The following is a 24,777-nucleotide window of genomic DNA, read 5'->3' on the forward strand; positions in this document are numbered from 1 at the left end:
ATGCAAACTCCATGCAGAAAGACCCGGGCCGGGAATCGAACCCAGAACCTTCTTGCTGCAAAGCAACAGCTCTACCAACTGCTCCACTGTGCAGCCCTTTCATTGAACATATCCATTTCAAATTTATACTTTTACGCCCAACTTCTGTTTTTGTTTTTACATCCATGAAGTTTTATGTTTCACAGACGAACACAAAAAGCAGTAAAAGATCTAAACAAAGATAATATTCATTCACATGATGCAGGTAATAAAAACTAGTTATCACCCTGGAATTTCTTTGATTGATTTGCTTTAACATTTAACTTTTTCTTTAAAAAAAAATTCCCTGAATCAACTTCTAAATAATAAATGGAAAAAAACATTTACTGATATTACAGCAGATCAAATCATTTGTATAACTGTGTGTTTCTGGTAGAAATGCCTCCATGCCATAACCCCAATCTTCAGCATCCTTAGAAGAACACGAAGGTAAATCTGCAAGACGTATGAATAATTTTGGTCTGAACCACTACATGCCAGTGGGATTTAAAAGGACATTTTTAATTAAATGACCAGTTTAAGAAAACAAATCTGAGTAAAACCAGAACCAAATGCTCAGAAACAACTTCAGTTTTTTCCCCCACGCATTTTGAATTTTCTACCGAGGTGCAAGAAGAAAAAAGCTAAACTGATTAAAGAATCGACACATGAAAACCTCAGTGAGTAAAACTAGTTATTCTGTATTTACTTTCTGCAGAACCGCAGTCTAAATAGTCTAAAATAACCAGAATCAACTGGATTAAATTTCAAATCAAAACATAAAGATGTCTTCAAGTTTCTCCAGTTTGAAATCTTCAATCTTTAGACATAAAACAAAGAATTATTTGCCAAATGAAACCAGAGAATCCAAAGATCATCACTCTGTTGTTCATCAGTCAGCTGACTGACAGCTTTAGAGACAGGCAGTAACTTTAGCCTGAGAGGAGAATGATTGTGGCGATGCTCTGAAGGGGGTTCGGCCCCCGGCTTTGTGTGCGGATGGACAGTAAACCCCCTCCTCCTTTACTAGCAGCAATGAAACGGTACATGATCTACCCACGGCTGCTGGAGCTGCGCTGACCCGTCTGACCTCCTGCAGGCCAGCTCCGTTTCTGAGGTCCTGTGTCCCGCCGTCACCTGAGAATACCGGTAACTACTGACACAACAGAACGGCTTCTGCAAGCATTTTTTCATCTGTGAAGCATTTTTAATTTTAATCTCCCTCTGATATGAAAGGAAACCCATTTAGGTCACTTTTCAAAATGTTATTGATGCTCCAGTGACATGTTGCATCATATTTTAGCACAAGGAGAGATGGCACATATTAATTTTGTGCAAAGTGTTTGCATGAAGCTGCAGAACGGGCCGACGGGGAGAAAGTAAGAGTCTGCAGGTGCAACATGAGCCCTTTCACTTGGTGCAGTTACACCGACTCCTGACTCCGCTGCGTCTGAAAGAGAACTTGCCCTTACAAACGACCTCAACACTTAGACAGGAGGGAGCGTGCAAGGTAACGTTTAAAAGATGGACTCCTCTGCCTGAATCAGAATCGGCAGCATTTACATGCAGCTTTAGCTCGGAGGGAAGTCAAACCAGGTCATGACAGGGATCAGAAAATAAATTATATATGACGTTTATCATTTGCCCTTCTCTTCGAGGACAGCTGTACTTTTACTGGAACGAAGGTGAAGAAGAAATGGAGAAAGAGAACAGTCAGAGGGTTTTACAGGAGAGGAGAAAGAAAGGTTGATGCCAGGACAGGAAAAATAAGAGGAGACCAAGAACATCAATATTTAACAGAAAAACATCCAAATATAACAACAGAATAGCAAAATAGTGCTTCTTTTTGTAGACTTTTCTTCATCACTTTTCCGCTAAGGCGTCGATCAATCAAGTAATCAGGTTTGATTTTGCCATTCAGACTGTTTTATTGATATTTGTACACTGACTTTTTACTGTTTTGCCAATGTTGTTGTTTCTGTGTTTAAATTTTCTTTATCTTCTACCTTGAAAGGAGCAAGAAAATGTTTCCCAAGGTAGGAGTAACCACGGCAACAAGGCATTGTTTTTACGATTAGGAGCAGCTGATTAGCATCTCGAATCCCAAAGGAGTTGAAAAGGAGGCTTCATGGATGCAAAGAGAGGATGAGGAAGTTCAGACCATCTCTTCCATCCACCCCAATGGGAGGATCATAAAGGCACTGAGAGTTAAAGAGGAGCAGCAAAAGCAAATGAGCTGGATTAGCAGAGTTTGACAACAACTGATGACGTCATCCAGTATGATGCTGTGTGGAGGTAAAGTTAACCAAATAAATCATTCTCTTGCATCTTCTTGAATTTAAATCTAATTGAGGTCCCACCTGGTAAACACCGGAGTCCAAACACGTCTCGACTCCTGGCGCCGATGCTGCTCTGGCTCAGCATCCTCTCCTAAATAAAAACCACAGAAGAAGATGATCAGAATTTTAACCCTTCAAATGCTGCTGGACTGAGACGTCAACTCTGAACAAAGACCAATAAAACAGTAGAGTTCAATAATAGAAATACAGAAAAAACTTTTATATAGATTATTAGATTTGCGTTACAACAAGAATGAAATACCTTATGAACATGTGTGCATAGTTTCCACATTCGTTTATTAAAAAGGTGAAAATATAATCTTTAAACATCACATCGTATTCCATAATGAAACGTGGCGTTGGAAACGTATTCGTCATTAAATTCAAACATGCAACACAGACAAATATAACCATGTTTAATTATTGTTTTAATGTTGTACAGACTTGACTTTTTCACATTGTTCCCATTTCCTCAATCCCAAGTCATGTTTCAGAAAAATACTAATGGCTTTTAATGCTTGATTTACACAAACAGTTTATTATTGTTCTAAATAATTTAATCTTATAAACAACTAACTTTTGAAAGTATTAGGCTTACGAGTTGTGATCAGAAACAATTAAACTCATGGGAGATCATAAACATGAACATTTTTCATCACTTCACTCCATGTTGGACCACATTTAACATAAATAGGGAACCATTTACACTGACACTTTAACTTGTTGAGTTAAAGTGGTGAACAGCTTCCCATGTGCTGTAAATGACCATGTAATGAATGAAACTCAGTGCAGCAGAATGTTGAACTTCTTAATGAATGGAACAGGAAATGCTTTTATCTTGATAAACAGGAAGTGCCTTTGTAATGACACAGACACCTTCACATGGTGGAGCTGACTTAAGCTTATTTTATTCGTTTAAGACAGAGTTTGGTTGGAGACATAAATGTGGTCACTATTGTCTTGTTTCCACTGAGTGGACCGGCACGAGTTTGTGTGGTACGTCATTTTCTGTTTCCATTGTAGAGCAATCTGCACTCAACCATTACTGAGCCACCTTAAGTTGCAGGTCGTTGGACAATAATATGGTTAGCATGGAGCTACTGGCGTCACACAACACAGTCCACTGATTGGGGGTCAGAGAAAATGTCCCTGCTTGCAAGAAGCACAAGACAGTATCATTAGTATGACGCCATGTTAGGCATTCAGGTCTAACCGTAACTGTCCAGTCAAAGCCCAACTGTAGGTGGAAATGCTCTCCTGAAAACGCCGTAGTGACTCGGACTGATCCATACGGTAACACTCAGTGGAAACGAGGCATAATATGAAACTGGAGCCAACACAAACAGCTTCCTATAAACCATTAAACACCCACACTTCATGGATGGCTAATAAATCAATTGCACCTTTTCACAGGACAATATGAGCTTGCAGCAGATTACCTGTGGGATGTGAGGTCTGAAGCTTACAAACCGGACAGATAGATTGTTCATGAGACTTGAATCTATCCCTTAATCCCCTCTGTGCCTGTTCTAGAAACCACAGCTGCTTGTAAATTGTATTATTTACCATTGTTGGTGAACAAACTACATCCAAAATGGAAGACTACATCTTGGCGCTTACTTATTTGGTCCTATGTGATTTACTGAAGATAATTATTCCTTAAATACCCTTTAAATGTATTTCATTTAATAGATTAAGATGACAGAAGGCATTTTTATGAAAACCTTTTAAGACAGTTATTTTGTTTTCTTCCTGTCAAATTATTTCTGAGTGACACAAAAATAGAGACTAAGCATCACAGTCAGCACATGGGGACAGAAGGTTAAGTCACCTCTGAGCTGGACGTGTCCCAGTGGAGTCATTTATAAACTCAAGAACAACACCCCCCACCACCCAGTCCTTAAAGACTCCCAGTTTCCATGCCGTCGCTCTGTTTTTTCCGGCTTCCCCCCTGATCTTCCCAAAATCTCAGGAAGTCGAGTTCAAGCAGAATCCAGCAGAGCCACAAAGACTTTTCCTAACCAGTAAGAGCTTACTGGCACCATATGCTTTCACTTAGCTTTGCTCCTAACTGCCCCCTAAAATTCAACCCCCCTATAGAGGCAATCTACATTTACAGGCTGAACACTCATAACAAGCTAGGAGGGGTGCAATTTGATAGGGTGGGGTGATTACACAGGTGGTGTTGAAGCTCTTAAATAGAACGGAGCGAGAACAGGGAAATCCAAGAAAAGTCCTGACAGCAGAACCTCAGCAGTTCTGACTGAGCTCAGGCCCACAATGAAACAATTTATTACCGTTTCATTAAAGGCACCGGCTCTATCGTGAAACACAAGCAGGCCTTTGAGTCAGCAAGGATGTGTGAACAATAACAATGAATCCAGTCAGTCTGCAGGGCGGCGGGGTCTGTTAGCAGGCTGCTGCGAAAAACTGGACACTCTCTGCTTCACGGTAGAGACAAAAACAACACTGCTCCATGAAAAGGTTGCAAAAAAGTCACACTTATTCATAGCTGCTTGTGATCTTTGAAGCGGAGAGTTTCTGACTGTTTAACAGAAAACAGGTTCTGTAAAAACTGCTTACACATGCACTGAAAATATTAACTAAACGCTTTCTGAATGACACGGTAGGAGAGTGAATGATTGTTTAACATGTTTACTCAGATAATCGGAACAGAATCAAGTCCAAATGCGCTCCGAGCTTCTGCAACAGGCTCGTTAGCAGCCAGAAAGTCTTCTGCACGGAAAAACAGCTTTTATTACAAGGCAGCACAATAAAATTCAACTTCATTGTTCCTTTCTCCCACAGTAAGGCCTCGACATGCCAGCTCTCTGCATCCACACCCACAGAAAACCCACAGCCGAATTCCTCGGCTTCTTTTAAGTGGATCAAAAGCCATTCTTTTCTTGTTTTGTTGTTGGAGCTGGGTCGACTGAGTCAGCTCTCTGAAAGAAGCAGCACAAGTGACCACAACAGCCAACGCTGCAGCTAAACTCTGATCATGTGCTCAACAAAAAGGTTTTACCGTTAATAACAATGGCTTTAAATTAATAACATAGTGGTCACACAAATGCTGGCCGAGGTCTCAGTCATAAAACTCAAAATCTATATTCCTGTGGTTGTTTTTCTCAACACTTCACTTTCACATTAACTGGCTTCTGAAGTGCCATTATGAGCGTCGCCTCCTCCCCCCACGCGCTGCCTCGCTGCTCCACTTCTTCGCCGCTCCATTCATTTCCAGGGACGCAGGCCAAGCCTGACTGCAGTTTCCATTCCTCATGCTACTGCAGACGCTCTGCTTGTTCCTGGCTTTGGAAGGAACACGCTTCTTTTCCCAAACAAAATCGGCAAAGAAAAGGTCCAAAAGAAAAAAACTATTTTCCATCCGTGCTCCACTGGCTTTGATACAGAATTACAGAACTAGAACAAAAGTTAGCATGTTAAGTGGGACTTGGAAGACTAAACAAGCATCGCATGTTCAGAGGACTGAAGGATAAAAGCTCACCTCTCTGAACATTGGATGTCCTTTTTTATTGATATGTCAGGTTTGCTAGTCGTCTACTTAGACGGTGTCGAACATCCTCTGCAGATCCATATCTGACTTTTCAGGGCAGCCTGAATGGCCTGACTTTGATCTTTTCACTCTCCAAAAGAATCCAGTTTGTGCCACTTTCATTTGTGAAACTAAATCAGATTCATATCAGTTAGTTTTCAAACCGTTTACAGACAGAATGTTGAATTTCAGACTTTTGCGTCATTGACTGCAGCTTTGTTTCCATCCAATCCTCCTGCAAATTATGAGTGAACTTTCCAAATGTTACAATAAAGAAAATGTGAATTAGCCATGTTTGGAGTTAATCAACCAGCGCAATTCGGTCAGATTTTGACGCCATCTAAGACTGTAATAAACAGGAGGTAGAGGTTGCAAACTAAATTAAACCACACATCTGGAAAAAAATAGAGAGTCTTCCACTCATGGAGTTTTAGATTGAGAAATGTTGTGCCTCTGGTTCGGCACAGACCCACCAGTGAAGTCAGGACTTATTTAACAAATGCGTTTCCATCTCCCCTTTAGCACATAAACTCTTTTTCAGAAAACCAAAAGTACACCTCAAGCAGGGGCAAAAACGTTTTGCAAAATTGAGGAAGTTATTTCAGCATTTCCCCCAGTGTATTATAAGCCTGGCGGGCCACCAGACTTTACTTGTTCCCCCACCAGGCTAAGCATTGTTTATTTTTTTAAGTCTTTTAAAAATGATTGCATTTTTTCAGACTTAATCGTTGGTGTTCAGGTATGAATCTCCCAATCTTTTAATAGCACATAATTATCAAGTGATATTTTCAAATTTCCTGTCAACTTTAAACATTTTTCAACTCAAAGATGACGGGCTGCTGGATGAATGTCTGCCCAAGGGCCCAACCAATGGGCTTAGCAAAATTTCTGCGGGAAAACCTTGTATTTTGAATGTATTTTTAATCAACCTCTTTAAAAGCGATTCTTCAAAAGGAACGTTGATGGAGAAATGGGTCGATTCTACACCAGAAAAAGCCAGAAACAAACAATGAAGCCTTCATCTTGTAACCGTCTGACAACACTGTTAGCTCTCATAGACAACATTAAAATCCAACTATAAACAGTGCCGTACATTATTACTTCATTAAACGGAGCGCTGCTGTGCGACGTCTACGTTCTTCTTCACAGCATGCAGATGGTTTAAACCCTTCACAGAAGTCTGACTGTGGTCACATTTAATTAAAGTATTAACAAGCACGCAAAAAAAACAATTAAAAAAAAAAGTATCAACCTCGGCTGTGTGACCGAAGCCTAAGCTGCAGAGTCAAGAAGCCGAACTGTGAGATGGTGAGTAGGTGTGAAGTGGAGGAGAGTCAGTGTTATGGACTCTATACTATTAACTACATGAACCATCACTGGCAGCTTCAGTTACATTTCAGTTGAGCTCACAGACGTCATAAGTGACGTGTGGAAAATGCAGTTTTTTGTATCATTTAATTTCTCAGGACTAACATGTGAAAAGGTTATTTGAGTCTGAACAGCTCTGCAGAACTGAGATGAAAGTGCAAAAGAATCAAAGTGATGTCAAGTCCAGACCCAAGTCTGATTGAAATGGTGCGGCGGGACCTTAAGACGGCTGTGGAGAAATAAATGTCTGCAGGCCTACTTGAATTGAAGCAAAGTCGGAAAGAAAAGTGGAGCGAAATCCAAAATTCCTCTAATGAAGAAATTAAACACATCTGTTCTGTCCCATTTTGAAGGGAGCAGCATATTAACAATACTAGGTTGTTCTGTCCTAACCACACGTTGACATTTCGCCCCAAATATCTGCCATTTTCTGTCCACAAACAAATCATTCCATATCCATGTGCACAGTATGTAGTTAGGCATCCAGAAGGATTCTTAATGACGAAAACCATCATACGATTTTATTTAATGGCATATTAATTTCTTTCGTTCTTGTATAACAACCCGTTTCCACTGGTTATGGATAAAATTCTTGCCTAGGTTATAAGAAAATAGCAGATTATGAGTATTAATCAAATCAAAGTAAGGTTGAGTGACCTTCTGACTGGGAATTTTATTTATTTGAATCACATAGTTATAATTTCTTAGAAAACAAAAAAAGGTTTCAAATATTCCCATGGTGACTAAGAATCGACAAGCAAATAAAATCTTTGCGGCTGAACAAAAAGAAGAAAATCACTATGTTCTCAGCAGAAACAGGACTTTTTTCAGCAGAAAAAAAACACTTTTTGCTCAGTATACTGAATTTACTACAAAGACAGCAGAAGACCCAGCATCTAATTTATTCATGCACTAAACAAAAAAAGCCAAAGGGCAAAGAACAAGACTGCCTCAAACAGAAGCAGAAATAGTCAAACTAGGTCTTCCAAGTAAAGTGTACTTGCTGCTTTGCATACATGCAATTCCTATTAAACTTTTTCCAAATTCTGATCTAGCTTTAATCCTTTTTACCAAAATATTCTGAATATTTCTACCTAGTGATGCTCTACGCTGAAGTGAGATTTGTTCATCACTAAGAATCTCTGCAAAGAGATTTTGCATTTAGCAATGGCTAAAAACAAAAATCCAGTGTTGCACATTGGTCAAGTGTTATTTTCACGTCTCCTCTCTCCGAAAGCCAGATAATTAGACTCCATCCTGACTTCCAATCCTCAGAAAGACTCAACTTTTCGATTTGACCAACAGACCTTCAGAGGAACGCGGCCCTGGCCAGAGGTTGAGAAGAAGCTCTTTGTCTGGCTCCGTCAAGCTGGAGGAGCTGCAGCCAGCTGGGGGCCTGGCAGTAGAGGTGGTATTTGGCTGCTGTGGGAGGGGGTGGAGGGTGCGCCCATGCTGGAATGGCACGTTGTTATCAGCCTTTAATCTGCAGCCGCTCTGATGATCCATCGTCTGGCATTTCTGCTTCTACTGAGCTGTTTGCCTTTCAACTGGCTGCTTCAAAGCTGGAGGGCTGGTGCCAGCAGAGCCAACTCCAGAGAAAAGTCCAGCCATAATGGGGCCCCAACATGCATACCGTCTTGTCAAAAAGAGGCCTTTGCCTTCTCTATGTAGCATTTAGGATTCTTACACATCGATTTAAAAACACATCGATTTAAAAACACAATTTGTAGAGCTTTCTTTGTACATTGTGAGATGTAGGAGGAGGCTGAAGTTGTTTCAAGTTCTACTGAAGGTGATTTATTTTCCCAAGTATACGTGAGAAAAGCAGCACAGAAACAACTCTAAGGTCTATTTTGATTGTTTTCAATCTGGCATGTCTGGTATCAGGCGATAGAGGAACAAAACATAAAATCTGGCAGATTAGAATTTAACATGTGGATCTCTGTAAATATATTTATAAAGAAAAACCCTCCAGATGTCACCAACAAATCAAGTAATCTATAAGAAAACTAATTGTTCCATAAATTAAGTAATGTGATAGGAAGTGAAATGGTACAGGCAATATGTATGAAAAAGCCATAAAAAGCCAAGAACCATCTAGAATATGCCAGTATTTAGAAAACATTCCTGCTGGTCCAAATCAAAATCAGCTGGTTTAATATTCAAGATTGTGTCTGACTCTTCACGCTCCAATCGAATGTTTTCCTGGAGTACAGGCTCCGACTGGAGGGTCCCTCCATCGACCACTGGACCTTCAAGATCGAGTATTCACAAGTGCATGTGCCTGTCGAATGTGTTTTAGTTGGCCTCCACGTCTCATTTCCTGTCTCGCTTTTGATATTCCCCTCAAATTGCTTCGTAGTTTTGATGAAAACAGTCCTCAGGTCTATCTTGGTCGGACAGTCGGAGGGTATGAATGTCACTGTACACACCGTGTTTGGAGGAAGAATGGCTCTGAACACCAACCCAAAAACACCATGCTAATGTTAAAGACTGCAGGTGGAAACACCAGGGCTTGAACCAGAACCTGTAGGACAGGTTCTGGTTCAAGCCCTGGTGTTTCCACCTGCAGTCCTACAGGTTCTGGTTCTGGTAGACCACGTAAAATTAAAGAACTTTATATGTTTGAATATCCCAGTCAGTCATCTAACTTGGAAAAAAGATGAAGATCAGAGTGCAAAGCACCCCAAGAAGCTTTCAGGTTTAAAAACAGTTTGTGAGGAAGAATGAGTCAACATCACATTGGAACAGTGACTGCATGCAACATACATAATAAATCTTAACGTACCAAAAAAGTATTTTCTAGGCTGCATTGTCACACATTTTTGTAAGCCATAGCTTCATTGTGGATTAAATTCCTTTGATTTGTCTGTAAGAGCGGATTACTTGAGCTGTTGACGACATCTGGTATGAATTTCTTGTCAGTTGAAATATTAGAAACATATTGACTGAGAAAAACGTTGACGGGTTCATGACTTTTTTCCCCACTGTCAGTAGCTACACAACACAATGAATCCTTGGCTTCATATCTGCTGACTGCAAGGAACCCGTAACAATGTCATATTGGAATTTTGATGGAGTGTTACTTTTTCCAAGGACTGAGTTTTACAGTAATGCCAAGAAATGCACCATACCCGTCTAGAGTGAGATGGAAAAAGCAGTAATGTGCTTAATAAATGCATGAAAAAGTAGCAGCTAGCTACTGCTGATCATACTCCACAGAATAATTAATCATTAGTATATGCTAGCTCTTGCAGTCTGTGTGTTAACAAGTGAAAAATGTGTTTTTTCCAATCTTCACTGAAGTGGACAACCCAGCAGATTCATCCTAAAGGTCAGAGCATGCAATGCTCAAAGATATGCCAAAAGACTGCAGGAGTTTCATCTCAGACTCTGCAGGCCTCAGTTAGCATGCTAAGTGGCAGAGTTCATGACCATGATGGTCTGCTAATGAAGTTGTTCCCTTGAGTTCCCCTGAACTTCCTGGTGTTGAGTCTTTACCTCACCAGATCTGTGTCCCTCTCCATGCATCTTGGATGTCAGTGAATTTGCGCCGGAAACTTTGCGCTGGTCTCCAAGTTCATGATGGTTTGAAACAGACTGAACAAGTATGGAAATGTCAATGGAGAAAGCTCTTTTACCAGAAACAAATATAGCAGCACAACATGGGTTTGGAAAATTGCTCAAGACTTTGAGCAATTTTCTTTGAGCAGATGGGAACAAAGCGTAGAGGTTTGACGATACAACAGAAACAGCATATCAGTAAAATCAGCCCATAGCAACTGCAAAGCACGGTGGTGGAAGCTGGTGGTTTGGGCTTTGTGCTGCAGCTGTGATTTACCAGCTAAATGTTATGCAGTAGCAAAATTGCAGTTTTGTTTTCTCTGCTTGTCCAACAGAGACTCCAAAGTCATGGATACTCACGGCCTGATGTGGCCGATGAATCAGAACATCGCGAAGAGCATGGAGGGAGAACGCAGACAACACTCTGCTTGTTTGGGTTGTTGTTTTGAGTTCAGAAAATGGAAAACAAGTGTTTTTCCACACTCCGTTTCCTTTTATGTCCCCAAACTTACTCATGCTTATAAAAAAATTTATCTTGAAAGTTTTCCAAAATGAACATTTCAGTTTCCGCCTGGACAGCTGAGAAAACACACACTTTTTGATTATGACTAGGAAAATGAATGAATTGGTAACCCGCTGTTGTTTGAGCCGATCAAAACGGGCTTCAACTGTAATGAAGAAAGGAAGATTCAGCGGCACGTCCAAACGGAGAGACCATCTGGTCCCAGATTTAGACTCAGCTTCACCACTCGCTCAGAAAAGTGAAACAAAAGAGTGTGTGGGTGGCCTCGGCGTATAATCTACCGTCCACACTGCATTACCATATCTCTGCCTGAGCCACAAGCCCGCACGCTGATGACTTCCCAACGTCTCATTCTGAGGTAGTAAAAACTCCCAAGTCCTGACCTATCCAGCCCCCGTCTCCATGACGACAGCCAGATGTTGAGCACAGCACGTCACCCCCCACCACCACCACCACCACCACTTCACATGCAAGCCTCGCCTGAGGGGGAGCAAAGGGAGGCATCTGGTCCCAGTTCCCCCCGCGGCTGCAGAAAATATCCGAGGAGACACAAAGCCAGGCTGCGCGACAACACGGCCAAGAACACAGGAAACCCTGTGCTTTCCGTCTAATCACGCATCGACCAAATGTTTCTCCCGTCAGGTGTGCATAATGACGCACACCTTTCAGAGCAGTTCGTCGATTCTCCGTAATTGCTCGTGCAAATAAAAAGGAGCTGAAATTGTTCAGCACACATCTGTCCAGATGATGAATCACAGGCTGCAGTTTATTCCCACCCTGCTGAGAGACATGATTAACATTCCCCTTTGTGGACTGTAATTAGGCTTCCAAGCAGTAACAGTGATTATATGTACCCCCTCTCTCTCTCTCTCAACATGCAAGTCTTTATCCTTTAAAGCAAGTAGAGAGCAGGGAACTGAAAGAACAAGAGGGAATCCAGGATGGACGGAGAACGTCCCAGAGGAACGCAGCGTCTCTCCCTTATTTCCATTTAAAGACAAGTTTTCATGTTTAACATGTTTATAGTTAATGCCTAGACTGCATCTTCATCATAGTAAATAAATAACGACAAACAAAACAAAACAAAGGTCTTCGTGTGTACTTTGTAAAATCTGACAAGTCTGGACTTAAAGTCTGATCAAGTTCGTTACTGGCCTGTTTGGTTTTCCTTTCCAAACAGGCCATCCTGCTGGTTTAGGGAAGCAGGATGGTGCTTAACAGACAGGAGACCACCGCAGTGGGGTCCAAATTTAGTCCTCAAGGGTCGGTATACTGCATGTTTTCCATTCAACAAGCCTGATCCAAATGATGGTTCATTAGCAGAACCTGTACAGAACTTTATGACATCCTGAGGAGGTAGTTGGCCCATTTGAATCAGCTGTGCTGGAGCAGAAACACATGTAAAACTGGCAGAACACCAGATGAGTCCAACGGAGAGCAACACAAATGGCTAATTAACCCAACATGCATGTTGTTGGGCTGCTGGAGGAAGCAGAGAACCAATGAACGCATTGGGAGAACAGCCAGGATTCAAACCCAACACCTGCTTGCAACTAATCCAGTGTGCAATTTGGGTTTTCCATTAAACATAATAAGGTTGTTTTTTTTTCTCTCTCTCTCTCGCTATTTAACTGACTTAATCAGATCTAAAAAAAAAAAATGCCAATAACTAGTTATGCGTCACTCTGTTGTCCAACTATAAAATCTTGCCACTTTTCCATGAAAAGCTAGGGAGTGCCGTCCTGACAATAAATGCATCAACAAGGACTTTGTTTGATTTTCAGGAAGAATCAAAGGTTAACAACTGGAGCTGCAGGAAAATATGCAGCTGAGCATTTTGGTAATGATGGTAATGGTTGTGATGAATCCACATTCACCTCTGTGTCAACTTTAGCATCTCTGTCATTAAACCCAGTTGTAGAAACGCTTGTGATTCATCTACTGTGCAGCTTTAATTAGGAAATTGGTACTGGCGTGAAAAAGACCGATCGGTGCTTTGAAACAGGAGTATTTTTAAGGGAGTGTGCAGGAATCCTGCCGGTCTGGTTGGACATTTATAGCTCAGCCTGCTGAATGATGGCTGGTGCTTCCTGCATCATAACACTGCCCTGTTCCTGCCTCCTCCTGTGCTTTATGGTCACAAGCAGAGTTATGAAGACGGGCTGTGGCTCTGACAGCCCAATCAAATGCTTAGATAAATATTTAAAGTCTCTTAAATTAAATATGAGGCAGGAAATACATACGAGATAAAAAATAAAGCTTCCAAATATGATCAGATGGGTTTGAAATGAGAACTGGATGGTTGTCTGACAAGCAAAAATAATTTTAAAAAAAAATCTTAAAACAACCATGAGCTGTTTATGGGTCTCACATCTGCTGTGGATAAACTAGAATAGGCAGAAAGTAGGTCAGAGGGACTAGTTAGCGACAGTTAGCCTGTCCCGTAACCTCACCTTAATATCTGGGAGCATCTGCCTCACTTTGAACGTCGTTCTGGATCCTGTCAACATCTTTCTGGGCTGTTTCAGAACCGACAACCAGGAAGAATCCAGGAGGGAAAACGTGTTCTGTCTGAGGCTAATGGTTACGGGTTAGCGTCCTGTTTCGTCCATCTGTTTCCAGCGGAGGAAAACCGTTAAAACGGCGTTGAACAGCGGCGGCCACCAGCAGTAGCAGCAGCAGCAGCCCGGCTTCTTCTTCTTCTTCTTCTTCTCCGCCTCCTCCTCCTCCAGCTGAGGTTTTCGGTGTGAACAAGCCAACTGTTCCAGCTCTTTTCATCGCTTTCTGTGCGGACAGCATCTGCCTCTCAACCCCGCACAGAGAGAAAAATAAAGAAAACAAGAGCACACCCTGCCTGAGAGCGGCCACAACTCACTGAGCTTAGTCACTCAAACCGAGAGATGTGTTCACGGGTTCCGGCCGGGACCCGTTCCGTTTTGTTTGTTTGTTCCTTCGCCATAGTGAAGCAGGGAGGACTGAAGGAGAGCGGGCTCTTAAAGAGACAGTGAGGCTGGACTCGGGGACAGTCTTCAGTCAGCATTCACAGAAAAACCCGCAGGAGACTGGATATGCTCTGGTCTCGCTTCTGTTTGGAACGAAAATCACGCTTTCGGGGGAGGTTAGCAGTCTTTCCTGATTTTTATAGACTCCCTGAACTCACCATCAGTCACCACAGAAGTTAATAGCTAAAGGCGGGTAGTAACTGGTGGCTACATTTACTCAAGTAACTATTTTGAAAAAATTAGTCATTTTACTACACTGCACATTTTACTTTCACTTGAGTAATATTTGCAGTAGTAATATGGCTACTGTTGAATAAAACTGAGTAAAAAAAAAATGTTTCATAATTTTTTTGTTGAAAAAAAAGCTTAGTAAAGTTTATTTTGCTTGAATTTGTTTTTCTTTGTTATTCAATTTAGTCTTTAAAATATCAGAAGTTGCACATAACTCAGTATTTGTCACATAATCACATCATCTCCAAATATCAGGTGTTATTACTTAACACTTATATGACTTATATGAAAAGTAGCCTTTTAATTATATACACAATGTTAATATTTGATTTATTTGGTTATATGGAATACTTGGTTATTGAGGATGATATAAATAACTTGCGGTACAATTTAATAAATTCAATGAAATTTTAAAATAGATGTGTACTCCTTCCTTTTACATAGTTTTATTTTCTTTTGGAGATCTCTGACTTGTTTCCCATCATAAAGTTCTTGGTTTAATGAAGATACTTTTACATTAAATCTGCAGGGGTGTAAATAATTTTGGGTTTAGCTACATATCCACCTGGTGGGATGTCTGACTTTGAATTATTCTAAAAATATTGATTAAAATTCACTTGAACATTTAATATTCAATACTTATTTGAAGATCTTAATGTATTATACGCATTCATTTATAAACATTCCCTATTATCAGAAAATACTTTCAGATTTTGTTGCGTTTTCTTTGAGTCACCAGCCACTCACTTCAAATTAAATTTACCGTTTTCTTCTCAGTTATGTACTAGAAGAAAATAAAGTTGAGATGACGACTAAATAACACATTTTCTGACCCTCCCCTTTAGCCTGTTCTCCGTGTCTCTCAGTGAAGCAGCAACACTTGAGTTTGTGTTTGCATCTGTGACAAACAGCAAAACAAAATAAAAATTAAAAGACAACTTTCAAACTCAACTTGATTCCAATCCAGAGTCAGCCAATAGATTTGGTTTGCTTGGGATCATGTCTTTATTTTTTCATCTTTTAATTAATTACTTGATTAAAATTTGTTATTTCCACCAATTTAATAGCTAAAACTGGTGAGTTAGCCATTTTAAAATATGAGTTAACATAGTTTGAGCATTATACCAGCTGTGGAGCACAGCGGTGGCGTTCGGATGGTTTGGGCCTGTTTGCATCCAGCAGAAGGATAACAGAAAATGTGCAACGTTCCCTGAAGAGAGAGGCGAGGATACATTTACAGAATGTTTTGTTGTTAAAACCATAAACAGTACTTTTCAAAAAGCTGACCAAATAAGCTTCAGCTAGATTCCCTTTGTACAGGATGTCCAAGTTTTCGTTTTTCAACATATTCTGCTTTATGTAAAATCAGACGCAGCCACAACTGGTATCTAAAGGAAGCCATTGTTGTTATACAGGAATGAATGTCAATTCATTTCTGTATGACATTCTGTATGAAAAAACAACCAAATAATTATGATAATGTTCCATCTGCAGCCTGTTTTCTTACCTTACTGTGATCCTCAGACAAATCCGTGCAGGAATCTTTTCCCTCTCATTCACAGCAGTGCAAGGAACCAAGACTGCAGGCGTTTCAGGAAATCCTTCCCAGGAAGAAAAGGGAAAGTTTGAGTAATCCTGGGCTCTGCTGAGCAGGTGAGGAGTCGGCGTCCCAGTCAACTAATATAGAGGTCTGGATTTTTTTTTTTAAACCACATGGGAAGCTGTTTAATATTGCATCAGGGTTTCCGATTTCTCTAATACATAAAACAGTTACAGACACAGGAGCGTGGATTATCTGAGCTGGGAGATATTCACTAATGTATTATGCAGGAAGGTTAAGATAAAACAGAACGACAAGGAGAGCAAATAAGAGAAAAGTTTAGCAATAGAAACACTTCCAGGTGATCAATTTCTTCAGAAATATCTTAGGATTTAGATCAATTTAGATCAATTTAGATCAATTTCTTCAGAAATATCTTAGGATTTAGATGAAAGCCAAACTGGAGAGTCTATAATGTTTTAACAAGTTGGATTACAGCCACAAATTACATTTATTTTATTTTATTTACTGGTTTGCTTTAACATCTGGTAGAAAAAGACTTTTTTTTTTTTTTAAACTTTGGTAAGTTTACTTTACAGCTAAACTTACTATTTATCCAAAATTCAAATTTCAAGGTTTGCTGTTTTGGATTAAAATGACAAAATGGAGCTACTCAACAAAAACAGGAGAGAGACAAAAAGATCCTTGAAATACAATGAGAATTTATTCAAACGGTGCAAAAAAAATAATCATAATACCTAACATAAAATCTGATGTTCTTTCTATCCAGATTGCACTTTCACACAGCCTTTTAGTGCCTCTTTTTTAAAACAAACCAAAAAAAAAATTAAAGATAGAAAAATCAAAACAGAACAAATTACAACAAAGAACAAAAATCAGGTTAAAGTAACGCACGAATTTGGTAAAATGGTTCGCCATTTACATGCAACAGTTCCAGTCCCATGCAGCTCGGAGGTGTTTCCCGTTGCCCCCAAATAAAAGATCATAGAAAAATATAATCGAGTCGACGGTGTTGCAAACTAATGCGGAGCCATTTCTCTTCTTGTTCTGAGGAAATGAGCAGAGTCAAAATAAAAATAAAAAACTGAAGCACGGACTGATGGCTGCAGCATGAAAAATGAAACGTTCACAAATTTAGAAAGCAACAAACAAAAGCCGGACTTCTAGACAATTAGCCAGAAAGAACATCCTAAATGATCTCAACTAAACTTCCTACAAGGAAACCAATTTGAAAGAACAGAAAAAAAAATCTCACTATAAATATATAGATATATTTTTTCTCAAATTGTTTTGTCAGTATTAAGGAAATTTTTCTCAATGAGAGGAGCCTCAAGTATCAAAAAGGCCCATGTGGGGGTTTCCTTCAACAGCCCAAACATTTCCACCCCCAGATCCAGGCTCTTTCCAAGCTTATTCTCAGAACTGTGGAAGTTTCCAACAAAATACATTCTTACCCTTTTAAAAACACTGTAAAACTTTGGGCTTACAAAAATAACTCGGAACATATTTATACAACCTCACAAGCGCTTCTGTTTGTCGTCTTAAATATATATAGATATATATATATATAAAAAAAAAGGTTTGCAGGCTGTAAAAACTGAGTTTGGGAGATAATTATTACTTTGGAGGAAAGGAGAGAACAGAGAAAAAAAAGCAAGTTTTTCTCCCCAACAAAAGATTTATTCATGTATCAGTTAAAATCCTACATTACCAACACATGCTGACACACATTCACACTGACGACGGTTGCGTTTCATTGAAAATTGAGCAGCTTTAGCAACATCTTGCTATTAAATAGTGTTTAAACAACACTAATAAAAACACACCTTATTATCCGTTTAATGGGGGGTTTAGTGTTTGTAGTTAGAGCAGCAGGGCCAGAGTCCACACGGAAAACAAGACAGGAGCACCCTCTAGTGGGCAAGGCAGTGAATTGCATACTATTTTGTGCTTTTCTACCAACCTCAATGAGAGAAGACTGAATAAGCAGAGCAACTGGAGTCCAACATCATGGCTTCTTGTAGTGAAACGATGAAACAGCAAGACGTGAGAACCACAACAGTCTTGAACTCAAAGTAACAAGGAAGACTCAAATAAATCCACCCAATTATCAGCTTATTTCCAGCGCTTGATAGACATGACGAGGGTGTAGCTTTCAAAGGGATCGATGATAGTTTAAAATTGTGCAATTATTTGCTTGGTTTAGCGGTCAGCAGTGAACTGGAAGGAATAAAAGCCTCCAGTTTGAGCCCCGTACTTCCAGGCGGCAGTGTCTGCAGAGACAGAGGCAGAGACAAAAAATCCAGAAAACATCTGGAAAAGTAAATAAAACGCCTTCAGCCTCTCAGTAAATTATCTGAGGTGGTTTTCATTTGACCTAAGCAAGGAGGAAACAGGAATTCTTAGAAATCTTGTATTATTTCAAAATAATCGCTATATTTTTAGTTTAAGCTTCGATAAACCCAGTGTCTGATTTATTTAGTGTTTGTTCTTCATTAGGTGCAAAAAGCATTTAAAACAGCCAGTGTAGCAGCTGACAGAAGACTGAAAACAGAAGGAAAACTTTCCCACACCTTTGAAATTCACCTGCAGCACCTGAAACCTGCTTTCCACACAGACACGATCCGTTCCCTCCTGCAGCAGCTTTAAAAGTCAACACGTCTAAGTTCAGGACTGCCGTTTGCATGTTTTTGTTCTGTTATCCTGCGCGGAAAAGTTGCGTCTGTCAAGAGTCAGGGAAAAAAAAACCAACTACCTATTTCACTTCCAGAGTGGGTGAATAGCGTCACAGATCTCAGCCGGTGCTATTGCTTTTATTTACAGCGCCTTGTGCAAAAGTATCCAAACCCCTTCAACTGGTTCCAAGACCTGAAACTTCTGTTCATTTTATTGGGATTTTATGTGAAAGAGAAAGCAGCATGTAATTATGAGCTGGAGGGAAAATAATATATGATTTTCAATGTATTGTATTCAGCACTCCTTTACTGTGATACTCCTAACTAAAACACACAACAAACAATTACATTTAACCACTGATGGCCCAGAAAATGAGATAATTAATCAGAGAAGAGGCCAAGAGGCAACATGGCAACTCTGTTTACAGAGAATTGTGACCTTTATGGAAGCGTGGCATAAAGAAAGTCATCGTTTTATCAAATGGAGAAACAAGAAAAAGCACACACAGCTGAACACTGCCACTGTTAAACACAATGGTTGCGGTATGATGCTGTGGGAATGCTTTTCTTCAACAGCAACAGGAAGCTGATGGAAATAACGGAGCCAAATACAAAGTAATCCTGGAGAGAGCATTTATAGTTACCCTAGAAAGACTCAATCAACACATACTCCTGTGTTAAAATGGCCTAGTCAAAGCCTGGACCTGACTCAAACTCTTCATCCCATCTGACCTTGCAAAGAACAACAACGGGCAAATTTTAGTTTCCAGATATGCAAAGCTGAAAGAAAATCCGCAACTGCAGGATGAGCATCGCTTTTCAAACCCTGCACCGTTTTTAACGTCTGTTGCTCCATGACCTAAAATCCCAATGAAGACAAATCAAAGTTTGTGGTTCTAAGCTGAGAAAACATGGGGCTTCAATACTTCTGCAAAGCAGCTTGGCTGTGCCGAACCTGCTGACATCTTCCAGATCCAGTTTTCATCTGATTGAGTTAAAATAATAAAAAAAAAAAAGGGGGGGGGGGCGGGGAATTTATTGCAGGGGTGCCGATTGTTGCGTTTTAGCACCGCAGCAGCGTCTTTCTGCACGTCGAGCGATAAACAGTAGTTTCAGTTTGCATAATGCAAATATTGAGTAGAAGCAATCCGACGAGGACAGAGGCATCCAGTAACAGTAAGGTCATAACCGTAACACTGATGTTGGACTAAACATGTGAAGCGGAGACAGTTGTGCCTTCTCCGGTTGTGCTTGCATCACTGCTAGTTGTCTGCATGAGTGTTATATACGATGCCTGCAGTTTACATTCCCTCCACTAGGAGGAGACAGTAGCCAGGTGTTTAACTCTTACCGAGGAGGAGAGTCGACCCGAGTGAAGCTGACCCCTCACCACCTCTTCAAATGAAACAGAATCAGTGTCACCAAAACGGTTGTTTGTGCAGCCGTCATTTTAAAGACATTAATAAATGTTTCCTGAGGTCATAGGTCAACCAGTCAGATCATATTGACAAAATCAAACTTAATATGGTGTCAATCAACTGTGATACGTTTGTGCAGCACACAGTTTTGTTTGTGCCATTACAATTTTTAAGATTTAAAAAAGAAATTCTCACAAGTCACTAGAGATCAACATTTATGCCACAACGTTTAAAGAAATATTAATGTTTTCAGGGGTCATCAGGTCAACCAGGCTGCCCAGGTTTACAAAATCAAACTAATTTGGTGTCAAACAACTGTGGCAAAAAAATAAATAAAAATAGTTGCACAAACAAGCAACCAGCAGGTTGATCTCAGAACTTTTTAAGCCTTAAAAATAAAAGACAAAACAACACTTTTTGCTGCACGAACCAGCAAATGTAGCATAGCTGATTTGACACCATGTTTCCTTTGGTTCTGTAAATGTGGACTAGTTGACCTTTGATGACCTCTGGAAACATTCATTAATATCTTTAAAATGATAGCGGCACAAACGGAAATTTGTGCTGCACAAAAATGTAACATTTGACACAAATTTTTGTTTAATTAGAAGAAGTGGGATTTGGGCATAACTTCACTCCGGTGAAGAGTTGAAGTCCATACACACTCACACACACGCATACACACACACACACACGCACACACACACACACACACACACACACTCAACAGCTGCATAAAGAGCAAAAACGTAACAGAATTGCAGTCAGTTTCTTCGACGGTCTATTCCCCAGTTTCTTCTCGTCGCCTTCAACAGGAAGTGACACGGTAAGGGGTCGTTCCCCGTTCTGTTCAACTGAAACACAAAAAGGCCACTCTTCGCTCAGAAGCGGTGGATGACTGGCTCCGCCTCCCTCTTCCTCAGCTCCTCTCGGTAGCAGTATGAGCAGTAGTTCCCCGTCTCCGGGTGGCCGTAGTAGTTGCAGCTGGGTGTCCGACAGCGGCTGGACTGCAGGCCGGCCAGGCCGCCCGCGCTGCCCAGAGAGTAGTGTCTGATGGGGGGCTGCCCGCTCTGACAGTCCAGGCCGGCGTTCAGCTCCCGGAAACCGTTGGTGTAGCCGCCGACGATGGGCTCAGCGCCGGGGTAATCGGGCGGGTCAAACTCCGGCGGGTAAGAGGGGGCGAGCCGGGAGGGGCTGAGGGACGAGGGGATGTACTGCGGGTGGGAGGGACCCGGCGCGGTGGAGCAGTGGCGGGGCAGCGTCGCGTAGGCGGGGAGGCCCGGGTAAGAGGCGGCCGGAGAGCCGCCGGCCAGTTGGCGCCGTGCGTCCAGGTGGCCGTGCATGTGGAGGTGCTGAGTCAGCGGCGTCGGCACGTGGGTCTGGTCGATGAACGACGGGCGAGGGATGGGGATGACCGCAGAGTAGAGGGAGGGGCTCAGCGGCGTGGGGTTGAAGGAGGGCGGTAAGGACTCCGTCAGCTCCTCTTTGGCGTCAAACGGCCGGTAGCTCAGCTCCTCCTTCTTCGGCAGCTGGAGGTTATTGGCGACGCCTTTCCGCTCGGCGTCGCGCCGCTGCTGCTCCTGCTCAGCGCGGAAGCGGTCCTCGGCGTCGGAGAGGTAGCGCTGGATCATCTCCTCCTGGAAGGGCTGGCGGTTGCTGGTGGTGAGGAGGCTGGCAAAGATGAGCTTCCTCTCGCCCTGCATGGCGGCCCGCAGGATGCCCAGGCTCACCTTCACGTCGGCGCTGTACTTGTAGTGCTCACTCTCTGTGCTGCTGCTGCCGCCGCTGCTGCTCATGCTGCTCATGGTACCCAGGAGGCGCTCGCTGCCCGACGACGGCGATCCCTTCCCGGAGTCCTCCGAGGCCTGGGCGGACGGCGAACTGTCCTTGCTGCCCTTCCTGCCCTTGAGCGAGCCCTTCTTCTTCTCCCCACCTTCCGGTTTGGCGCCGGCCGCTCCGGCGTTCTTCCCCGTCATCAGTCCGCCGACGTTCTTCTTCAGCTTGCTGCCCAGCGTCTTCCCAAAACTGCCGAGCTTGTTTGCCACAGAGTCCGCCCTCTTCTTGTCCTTGTCTTTATCCTTCTTGGTTTTGTCCTTCCCGCCTGTCCCGGCGCCGGCGGACCCACTGCTGGAGGAGCTGGAGGAAGAAGACGAGCTGTTTTTGGCCAACGAGCTGCTGCCGTTGGCGGTGGAGCCCGCTGTTGCATCTCCGTTGCCGTTGGAGCTGCTGCTGACCGACTCCTTGTCCGACTCTCCGGAGTCGGGAGGCGTTCGGGCGTCCTCTCCAGCGGACGCTGTGGGGGATTCGGGCTGGGCCAGAGGGGCTTGCTGCAGGCAAACCAAGCAGAAAAACACTTAGTGCACCAGATTAACGTTTCAATTTAACTTTAGCTCTGGTTTTAGCTCAGTGAGAGAAGAAAAATAAACAGATGTAAAGAAATAACACATGTTAAATAACCGTGTCCCAATAAGCAATTAGCGTTTACAGACAAGTTTAATAAATTTATTAAAAGCAGATCTGGGTGCATCAAACCCTGTTGTAAATACAACAATTGTATTTATTTAGTCATTTGTGTTGCAGCCATTATTTTAAATTGAAAGATTTTAATTTGTCTAGACTGATTTTATCCTGATTAAAAACAAAAAACCTACATCTGCAACTGCAGTCGTGTGCCTCACAAAATCAGTTCAGGAGCCACAAATGGCCCCCGGGCCACACTTTGGACCCCCTGGCTTTAGAAAAAGGAGACGAATGATGAAGAAGATCAAACCAGAACATCTAAACCTCGATTCACTCTCTGAATCTGACGATTCACGTTCGTCAGATTTTCTATAATCTGAAAGTTTAGAAGAATGAACTCAGACAAAAACAGAAGTTTTGGAGTTTTTTATTTGGTCAACAAAATGTTGACGTTTTTAAATCCACCGTCTCTTTCAGGTCGGATCCACCTTGATCAGAATTAATTTGTGTCCTGAATCAGAGGTGTGGCTTTTGCTGATAATTTAAAGGAAATGCATGTAAACATGTGAAGGTGTGCTCTGTGAAAGGGAAGCAGAACTGGTCTGTCGATCTCTCATCCTGTGAGACAGGAAGGCCGACAGCGAACTGCTGAGCCTGTGGCTTAATGAGGGAGGCAGCAACATCTCATTAGAACCTGGCGCTGATCCATTCTGAGTGCTCAGAAAACTCAACACTACGTTTGATTGTTTTTAGACTCAGCACACACGCAAGTGCAACTTCTGTGTTTTTAAGGGAATTTTACAACACTGCACATGTTGCAAACATGACATGCATGAAAGCGCACGTCATGTTTGGATTCATTCATTTTACGCCCATATAAACGATACATTTGGACTTTTTATTCAAAGATTTTGTCACACTTAAACACAGCTGCTGACATAAACGATTTACTTTGGTTTGTTTTGAACAGGACCAGGTGAGTTTGACGAAGCAGCTCGTTTTTACCTCACATGGCAGCGGCAGCCAGGTAACCGTCAGGTAGGTGTGTAACATCTGGAGCTTGGCCTCCAACGAGAGCGCCACACTGGGAGGAAAAAACAGATAAACAAGTTCAGTTCTGAGACGGATTCTGCTGCTACATGTCCACCGTCACCACATGAGGAACGACTGCTGCAACCGGCTGGGCTTCTGAGATTACAGAAAAAAACGTAATAAAACTGGCTGAACACATAATAAATGATCCGGATTGAATCTGAATCTACAGAGTCAGTGTGCTGATCTGATTATATATTTCTATAAATAAATTACACCTGTTAGTATTTAGGGAGGAAACAAACAATTGGATCAATTGCTTATTAAACTAATCATCAACTAATTTAATAATCGATTAATCCTTAACTGGAGTCCACAGACTCTAAAAAAAGGCCTTTTGTTAAAAGAACAACAAACTCAGAGCAGATAATTGTAAAAAAAATATACACATATAATTTTTTTCCATTTAAAACAACAATAAAAAACTTTTGTAAATATGTTCTTCCCAGAAATCAAATGGCAGTTTTAGCTTACTCAGGGTTAAGTTCTGTAAAAATAAAAGAAATCTGTCTTTAAGCACATTTTGTTATCCAATTACAAACCAGTAAACCAAAAACAATCAACAGATCAGCCCTGAACAGCCAAAACACCGTACTGTTGTCAAGCCAAAGAGAAAGAAAAAAAATGCTGTCATGGCATTTTAGCCAAAAATAAAAAAATATATCAAATCATTTGTTTGCATCTTTTATGTATTTCTAAAAAATGAATGAAAAATCTGCATAAAGTGGCAATTTTATTATTCTATTAATCATTAGTTGCATTAGTTTGTTCTGTAAAATGGTTTGTTTCTGAGCTTCTAACATTTCAATACATTTAATAAAACACAGTGAGAGAAAATAGATCCTAATGTCTCGGATTCACATTCTGCAATAAACCTTCATCTCCATGACCTTTAAACACACTCAGATGAGACAGTCACCACCAGCAGCTGAGTTAATAAGGTTCTTTTTCCACAGAGCTGCTATTTTTGGCG

The 24,777-nt window shown here is 41.4% G+C and overlaps 2 protein-coding genes across 3 annotated transcripts in view; both read right to left on the minus strand.

The window, feature by feature from the left end:
• Window positions 1-14,564, minus strand: part of mtmr11 (myotubularin related protein 11) — a 34,454-nt gene extending 19,890 nt beyond the window's left edge. The window contains exons 1-2 of the mRNA XM_008430744.2: window positions 13,819-14,564; window positions 2,379-2,448 (exon numbers count right to left, since the gene is read on the minus strand). Of these exons, the coding sequence (XP_008428966.1) occupies window positions 2,379-2,448; window positions 13,819-13,875 (127 nt within the window). The 5' untranslated portion in view covers window positions 13,876-14,564. The remainder of the gene's footprint in view (window positions 1-2,378; window positions 2,449-13,818) is intronic.
• Window positions 14,565-16,840: 2,276 nt separating this feature from the next.
• otud7b (OTU deubiquitinase 7B) overlaps window positions 16,841-24,777 on the minus strand; it is a 40,329-nt gene continuing 32,392 nt past the window's right edge. For both annotated transcript variants that reach the window (XM_008430746.2, XM_008430745.2), the window contains exons 11-12: window positions 23,718-23,796; window positions 16,841-22,579 (exon numbers count right to left, since the gene is read on the minus strand). In XM_008430746.2, the coding sequence (XP_008428968.1) occupies window positions 21,134-22,579; window positions 23,718-23,796 (1,525 nt within the window). In that variant the 3' untranslated portion in view covers window positions 16,841-21,133. The remainder of the gene's footprint in view (window positions 22,580-23,717; window positions 23,797-24,777) is intronic.

Source organism: Poecilia reticulata, linkage group LG16, assembly GCF_000633615.1.
Source record: "Poecilia reticulata strain Guanapo linkage group LG16, Guppy_female_1.0+MT, whole genome shotgun sequence".
Lineage (NCBI taxonomy): Eukaryota > Metazoa > Chordata > Actinopteri > Cyprinodontiformes > Poeciliidae > Poecilia > Poecilia reticulata.